Source organism: Melanostigma gelatinosum (genome assembly GCF_949748355.1).
Source record: "Melanostigma gelatinosum genome assembly, chromosome: 8".
Lineage (NCBI taxonomy): Eukaryota > Metazoa > Chordata > Actinopteri > Perciformes > Zoarcidae > Melanostigma > Melanostigma gelatinosum.
Window position 1 is genome coordinate 19334976 of NC_136641.1, and position 8735 is coordinate 19343710.

The 8735-nt window shown below is 43.4% G+C and overlaps 1 protein-coding gene across 1 annotated transcript; it reads right to left on the reverse strand.

Annotated features, from left to right (window-relative positions):
- Nucleotides 1-2381: 2381 nt before the first annotated feature.
- On the reverse strand, nt 2382-5668 carry LOC306780895 (voltage-gated potassium channel regulatory subunit KCNG1-like; the record flags this gene model as incomplete). Its single annotated transcript, XM_079273417.1, has 2 exons — nt 2382-3254; nt 4895-5668. The coding sequence occupies 2 exons, from the start codon at nt 5666-5668 to the stop codon at nt 2481-2483; spliced, it is 1548 nt and encodes a 515-aa protein (XP_079129543.1). The 3' UTR covers nt 2382-2480.
- Between the last annotated feature and the right edge of the window lie 3067 nt (nt 5669-8735).

The following is an 8735-nucleotide window of genomic DNA, read 5'->3' on the forward strand; positions in this document are numbered from 1 at the left end:
CCCTCTGAGCAGCAGGAGTGGAGCTCCAGTCTGGACCAGGAGGACCCAGAGCCCCCACACATTAAAGAAGAACAGGAGGAACTCTGCACCAGTCAGGAAGGAGAGCAGCTTCAAGGTCTGGAGGAGGCTGATGTCAAGTTCTCATTCACTCCTGTGAAGAGTGAAGATGAAGAAGAGGAAGCTCAGTCCTCACAGCTTCATCAAAGGCAAACTGAACAGATGGGAACTCTGAAGATACACATGAGAACCCACACAGGAGAAAAACCTTTCAGCTGCTCAGTCTGTAAGAAATCTTTTAACCGGCATTCAACTTTACAGGACCACATGAGAACCCACACAGGAGAAAAACCTTTCAGCTGCTCAGTCTGTAAGAAATCTTTTAACCAGCGTTCAACTTTACAGAGACACATGAGAACCCACACAGGAGAAAAGCCTTTAAGCTGCTCAGTCTGTAAGAAATCTTTTAACATGCGTTCAGATTTACAGAGACACATGAGAACCCACACAGGAGAAAAACCTTTCAGCTGCTCAGTCTGTAAGAAATCTTTTAACCAGCGTTCAACTTTACAGAACCACATGAGAACCCACACAGGAGAAAAACCTTTCAGCTGCTCAGTCTGTAAGAAATCTTTTAACCAGCGTTCACATTTACAGAGACACATGAGAACCCACACAGGAGAAAAACCTTTCAGCTGATCAGTTTGCTGTGATAGATTTGTGCGCAACAGAGATCTAAAGGTACACATGAATACCCACACAGGAAACAATCCCCTTTAGCTGTTCTGGTTGCAGTAAAGTTTCCGTTTGTGATAAAAGCTTTCAGCACGAGTCACCTCTGAAGTTACACATGATTAACTGCGGTTCAACTCCACTGATTTCAATACAAAAAGTTATTCACTGAATGAGCGCCAACTGTACAGTTTGAAATAGTTTTGATGATTATATTGATTGATTTGATAATGTAAGTTTAAGACGATGGTTTTACCTGCATCTGTGCACAGTATATTGTATTCAAATGATTTCATCAATAAAAATAAAAGGTTTGTGTATTTCACTGGTTCATACATAGTTTTACGTAGCACACTTTGTTCGTCAGGATTAAATCCATCAGTGACTGGAGTGTGACTCAATAGTTCTTTATCTTACTTGGCAGTTTGCACTCTTTGCTGCTGCCATTACTGGTATAAAATTGTCATCTTGTCTGACACAAACTCATAAAAAGAATAAAAAAGGTCCTTAGATAACGCAATCTACACATTCTTTGGAGTCACAAACCAACAACATCCTTCTCTCGATCTATAGTGCCTTCCAGTTGATCAACAGGCCGACACATTCCTGAATGTTTTAAAAATGTCTTTTTTAGATTGCCGGTGGCTTTTGATCGTACAACATCCTTCAAATGAATAGATCTCTGAACTCTCTCTTCAACAAAATCAGTCACATTTAGGTTATTCAATGAGAGTCTTTTGATCACTAATGTAACAATATGTTCTCACTTTCATTCAATGAGTCTCTCCCGATGTGAAGAGGAGTACACAGTATTCCTCATAATAGCACACTCGTATTGTGTAAATGTAATGTTTTTGAATTCCTGTACCTCTTTTATAATATGATTTGTGTCTTTTAAGTCTACATGACACTCAAATAAGCAAATCAATCTCTTAACTCTGTCATAGAATGTGTGGAATTTTAATCCAAAAAGTAAAAATTGTGACTTTGCACCACTGATTGCTGTATTGTTGTCCTTCTGCATGTGTGTTATGACACCATGCATGCTGTCAATGGGATTGGATGTCTACCAAGTGTGGACTTTTTTTTATTTATTATTTAACCTTTGGGACTGAACGAAAGCAGAGAGCATCTTTACTGACGTGACACTGGTTAGCACGACATCAACAAATCCATTAAAACGTCAACGATCAACGATGAGAAACATCACTATGTTGTTGGATCATGAGGACACCGTGCTCTTCAGCTGTATTTTTTTGTCAAATGCACATTTCACATATTGGAATTACGTCATTGTTATGCTCGAATGCTTTATTGTGGGTTTCTTTCGTAACTTAAGACTTCCATTTGATATTCTGTGACCATGTAATGTTTCATTCATCTTTTAAATCATGAATCAATCATAAATCTTTTGAAGGAAACATTTATTTAATACTTAAATAATATATATATGTGTTCCTAATATTCTTCTAATCCTCTTCTCTGTGTGTTCGTCATGTTTATCCAAAAGTGCACTGCTACACAGCACGGCTGCATTTCTGGGAAGAAAAAAAAAATCAGTTTTCTCTGTATCTTGTTTTTAAGACTTCTCTCTCCACCCTTCCATCTCTAATTCTTCTTCCTCACTCCTGTACTTTATTTTCAGAGTCTCTCTCTCCTCTCCATACCCCCAGTCTTTCTTTGAAGCCTCCCTCTTCTTCTCCTCTTTCTCTCCCACTCCCACTTTGTACGTCCTTCCCTGTCCGACAGTGTCACTCGTTCATGTCTCTGGTGTTCGTCGACGCTATGGGGAAGAGCATGTCACTCTCCAAGGAGAGGTTGCTGCCCAGGCCGGCCATGCGGCTCCGCAGCAGGAAGTGCGTCCTCCTCTGCAGCACCCTCTGCTGCTCCTGCTTCAGCTCCACGTAGGACCGCGAGAAGGTGTGGAAGATGGAGGTGACGGGGAAGGCCATGAGGAGGATCCCGCTCAGGATGCTGCTCAGAGCCACCACCTGGCCTGGGATGCTCCTCGGCACCATGTCCCCGTAGCCCACGGTCGTCATCGTGATGACGGCCCACCAGTAGGTAGCAGGGATGCTGGTGAACTCCTGCGTGGGGGCCATTTCATTCTCAATCAAGTACAGCAAGGGCGAATACAGCGCTATGGCCACGCACAGGAAGAGGAGGAGCAGTCCAAACTCCCGCGTGCAGCGGCGTGCGGTCAGGCCCAGAGTCTGCAGGCCCAACGAATGGCGAGCCAGCCGCATGACATAGAGGATCCGCAGGGCTCTCAGGACGCGCAGCACCAGTCCCACCTTGTCCAAGTAGCTGTTGCCGGAGCCCTTCTTTTCTTTGGAGGTGCTGTCCACCACCAGGGTGATGTAGTACGGCAGGATGGCCACCACGTCGATCAGGTTCAGCGGCTGCCTGAGGAAGGCCAGCTTGCTGCGGTCTTGAATGAAGCGCAGGGTGAACTCCAGGGAGAACCAGGCCACGCACACCGTCTCCACTATGAAGATGTTGTAGCACATCTGGGAACATTTGCCCTGGTAAAGACACTTGAGTTAGCATGGTCATCATCAGCATGTGCGAGTGGTAGCTGCAGTCACTAGAGGGAACCACTTCTATGTGAAATGAAGGAGCGAAGGACTCTGGGAGGCTGCAGCATTGCACACAACGTGCACAATGTTTCTCCAACAAACAAAACAAAGAAAGGAAAGAGATTTGCTCATCATAGACGAAGCTATGCCAGTTATGATTTAATGTATGAGTCGAGCCATGAAAACAGAGCAACTGTAACCTCAAAAATGGTCCTTCTTTATCATCTATGTTTTAAGCTTTTTTTTGGAAAGCTTTGTGTTTTGTGTGACACGGTGATGATGCTGAATCAGTGCGTGGCTGAGAAGGCTCAAAGCATTTCAAAGCACATGGCACGGAGCCTTTGAACGCAGTCCATATCAGGGAGAAATATCATTGTGAAACACACTCCCACAGAGGAGGAGATGGTTTGAGTAGACCCATACAAGCACCTGACAACTCAACAAGTAAACCCGTCTCTCACTCCGAGAGAGGAACACTTACACACTTTTAATCAGAGGCGTCGGAGTTGTTAGAATGCAATTACTGGCACTTTCAATTAAAAAGCGTGATTGAAACATACACCGAGCATAGCAGGTTCAAATACAAGTGTGTCAGGTCGAATAGAACACTGGAACTTCATCAGTGCAGTCGTTGTATTTCTTTCATTTCGTTTTCATTATCCCGGTTACATTTTCCCAGAACATTGCCTGATGATTGACTTAATGACTGTACAAGAGATGATGTTAAAACTCGTCCCACGTTTAAAGCGCTTAATGCACTGGAGCACCCACACGATAAATGAAAGGTAAAGAGTGACAGTCCAAGATTAAAGTAACTACTGGATCTGAAAGGTGAGTCAGCAGCATGACATATACGTTTAGCAGTATCTCAAATAAAAACCGTTGAGCTTTTGGTTTCGCTCTCCGCCCACTGACAGTACCCCACATGCAGTATCTGTACTTGATTTCCTGAGTGCGTACAAGAAGTAAAAGTAGAACATTTAAAAACTACTAAAACATTTCTTTTAAATGGAAAGCAAAGTGGTGGAAGCTGCTCTCCACTTCCATCCAAAGTAGGTATTTCTACAAAAGATAGATTGATTAATTTTAATTAAAAAACTGATGTTCCTTTACTCTGCAAGAAAATATTGTGTGTGACTCAAATATTGTCCTTTATATTTGACTGAAGAGGCCAGTGTGCTAATTATGGTTGTGATTGAAGTCAAACAAAAATATGAAAGCAGATTGAGACGTCTTCAAATCCAATTTTGTTTTCTTAAATGGCAAAACAACCTGCTTTCTAAGCAGCAGGCTGTTTTAAACGACATGACAGATGAGACATGCCGTCATTAGAATGTTCTAATGACTGCTTTTCAGAATAACATGTCAATTTTCAAAGCCAATCTCACCAGTGTGGGGTTCAAATGTTCACTGTCTATACTTTGGTGTGACTTTATGACAGACTCACAACAGACAATGAAGTTGTGTTGGGCCATGTCTTCACTTTTACTTCTCCTCTCTGACATGACAACACTTGACTCTGACAACAACATGTTTTGTACTTAGTAACTTTTTTTGTGTTATGTCAAAGTCATGAGCCTACTCACCGCCTCCTCCTCTTCCCTCATGGCGGGCATGGTGCTGATGGATAGGTTGACGGCAGTGATGGTGACAAACATCACTGACAGACAAGCAAAGATCTTCCCCGGCAGGCCTGAGTGAGGCCTCTCCACCATGTCTCTTAGCTTGCCCATGTACCGATTGAGTCTGGACTCTGCTGCGTGTCCACTGTCCGAATCCAGCAGATCCTCCAGGAGTTCCTCCTCCTCCTCCGCTCTCTCCATCGCTTCAAACTCCTCCACGCGCTGCAGCAGACGCCGGCGACAGCACCACTCCATGCTCTCCTCGGGGACCCCCCAGTAGAGCAGCTCCTCCCTGAAGGAGAGGGCGCACATCTCCCTGAGGGACCGCAGCTTACCCGCCCGCAGGAAGGTCAGGATGGTACGGAAGGCACAGGGGCTGCGGTCGAAGAAGAACTCGTTGTGCGCGACGTCATAGTCATCACAAACACGCATGATCTCGTCAAAGCTGCTGCAGAGGTGCAGCTGGCCCAGACGAGACAAGGGGAAGTCCTCTAAGGTGGTCCAGGGCAGCTGGTAACGCAGGCCACCCACATTGATGATGGCGTGGAGTTTACGGGCGCTGGACAGCAGGGTGTCGCCATGGATGGAGCTGAGCTCAGGGGCACGCTGCGCCCTCTTGTAGAAGGCCCCCTTTTGAGCCTCCTCTTCATGTAGGGGAGGCGGCTCAAAGGAGGAATCAGAGGCACAGCTCAGGGCACTGTAGTCATAGTCGGAGCCATCACCCGCCAACAGGGTCATCTTTACTGGTCCACTCACATCCCTGTGCTCAGCCTGCCACCATCACACCGTCACCTTCAGAGGGGAAACAGAGAATGAACAGATTAGTCTTATACAGAAGGGCATTTGTATTTTAAAAATGTATTAAACGGACGTTTATGGCTTTGATGTACTTAAAACCTACTTAAACTCATAGGGACTGTGTGAAGAGTCTGAGACTGGATAGAAGAAACAATGTGAGAGGACGAGGACGAGGACAAGTGCGTATGCGAGGTGGGCGACGAAGAGGAGGAGGGCAAGAAAGAGGAAGAGGAAGACAAAGAGTGGAAATATCTGATGAAATTCGAGCAACAGTCATAGACCATGTTATAGTCCACGGACTGACAATGAGGGAAGCAGGACTTAGACTGCACCCCAATTTGAGCCGGTTTTCTGTGTCCACCATAGTAAGGACATTCAGAGAAGAGAACAGGTACAGTATGCTACTGTATTTTTGTAATTGAAAATTGACTGTACTACACTACAAATGTCTATTGAAACAGCTGCATATAAAGCTCATCACTGTATGTATTGTACTGCATGAATATTTTTTGTAACTGCACATCTACTTTTTGTAGAACTGCAAGGCTGCCACATGCAGGTGGAAGGAGAGCTATATTCACTCAGGAGCAAGAGACCGTTACAGTGGGCATGGTCCTTCAAGATCATTTAATACGACTCAGAGAAATCCAGGAACGAGTGATACAAGACAACACACACTTCCAGGGAATCGACAGTGTGAGCATTTCCACAATTGACCGTGTTCTCCATCGTAACAGGATACGAATGAAACAAGTATACAGAGTACCTTTTGAGCGCAACTCACCAAGGGTGAAAGAAGTGCGAGCTCAGCATGTGCAAGTAAGTGTACATTCAGACACATTTACTGGAATCCAGATTGTCTACAGTACTGCCACATACTATGTGAATGACATTACTCTTCAGTACATACAATGTATGTGAATCAGAAGTGCATACAGTAGGCCTAATTGAACTCTACAATATAGCACTGTCTCTGTACAACTTACTAAATTCTACATACATTATATTGTATTCCTACACAGACAATATTTGACTTGGAATCCTTGGACAGACCCCATGAGTTAATCTTTGTCGACGAAGCAGGCTTCAATCTAACAAAGAGGAGAAGGAGAGGCCGAAACGTGATTGGACAGCGGGCCATTGTTGAAGTCCCTGGTCAACGAGGTGGCAATGTCACAATCTGTGCTGCTATCAGCAACCATAGTGTTCTACATCACCATGTTACACTCAGGCCATATAACACCCAGCATCTTCTAAGATTTCTGGCCAATCTAAGAGATATTTTATTTGAGCAGCAGGGTCAGGCGCTAAATGAGAATCCCATTCCCACCTATGTGATAGTGCTGGACAATGTCAGTTTCCACCGATCTGCTCAGGTAAGGGAATGGTTTAACATCAATGGTCAGTTTATGACCTTGTACCTCCCTCCATACTCTCCTTTCCTGAATGCGATTTGAGGAGTTTTTCTCCTCATGGAGATGGAAAGTGTATGATAGACAACCCTACACCAGAGTCAATCTGCTGCAAGCCATGGAATTAGCCTGTGGTGATATAGGTGAGGAATCATGTCAGGGCTGGATATAATGTCAGGAGAGAAAATATTGCTTGTGATGTCAAAAAAGTGCTCTGGCCTGACCCAGCCCAAAGACAAGAAGAAGCACATTGATGACATGTTGACTCCTTTGATTTTTGTCCCTTTTACTGTAGTATTGTATACTGTAGTAGGCCTACAGTGCATTGTAGGCTGTATAATGTACAATAAACAAATTGTATGGCCTTGAACATCGTGCTTTCTATTTGTTACAGTAACAGCACTGACTGCTCAATAGATTTTGACTGGTTGCAGGTTCATAACAAGAAAGAACAAGAATTACAGTGTCACAGAGACAAAGGACACGTTTGTGAGATACAGGGTACAGTACTGTACAAATAGGGGTACAAGGAGGAGGAAGAACAAAAGAAATTGCAAAGAGCAAACATGGTAGTAATTTCTGATCAATTTTGAGTTCCTGTAATAGAACATGTTTTCGTTCATATGAAATTTGTTTTGAGATTAAAAATCTACTTCTCCCTGAGAACTATATGTTTTGAACAATGTGTTTTCTATTCATTGGTGTATTGTTTACTGACTGCTTGACGGTGTATATTATTTTGATCACTTTGTTTGTGATTTGAGAGCAGTGTTTGATTTTGAGCACAGGTAAAACTGTTTTGAGGCGAAAGTTTCATTTTGCAAGAGGATTCAGAGGTTTTGTAAATAGTGCTTGAAGATGAGGTTTTGTGTTTACAGTTTTGAGAGAATGGGTGACCGTTTCAAGAAATGTGTCTTAGCAATCGAGAAAAACTGCAACGTTGTAGACCGCGATTGTGTCTGTGCCGAACATTTAAGTCAGCTTGCATCCGTTTTCATTTGAAAGTCTTTTTTTTTTTTTTTCAAAACTGCTGACTTCAAACGTGAGCCCTGTCCTGCGACTGCAGCCTTAATGTAGGCGATTTAAAATAAAATGAACGAGAGCAAAAATACATAACCTGTTTTGTGCATCATTTTTGTGGGTAAAAATCACACTTTGTACTCTTGTGACACAATGCCGCCATCTGCTGTTCAAAGGAGGTATCATGTCTCACGTACCAGCACGAGCTGCAGGAATACGGGTTTACACTCACTTTTGGCCTCTTTTTTTGCTGCTATATTGGGTTGTTCTTTTCTGGGAAAGTGGGAAAAACAGTAAATACCAATGTACTTATCGTCAGATCTATCGTGCTCTTAATGAAGCAGTGATGTCATAAATCTGTTAATTTACTAATTCACACAGTCTGAGATTTATTGCCAGCTGTCTTTTTTTTTGCATTTGTCAGTTTAAACTGTGATTATAATATTCATTAAAGGTCCACGTCCCGAGCTCTGATTGGTCGGTGTGTATTTGAAGAAAATTAATTAAATCACACGTTGCTGAGGGAGCAGAGGGGCAGAAAACGGTCTGAAGGCAATTCATTGGTGATATTTTGT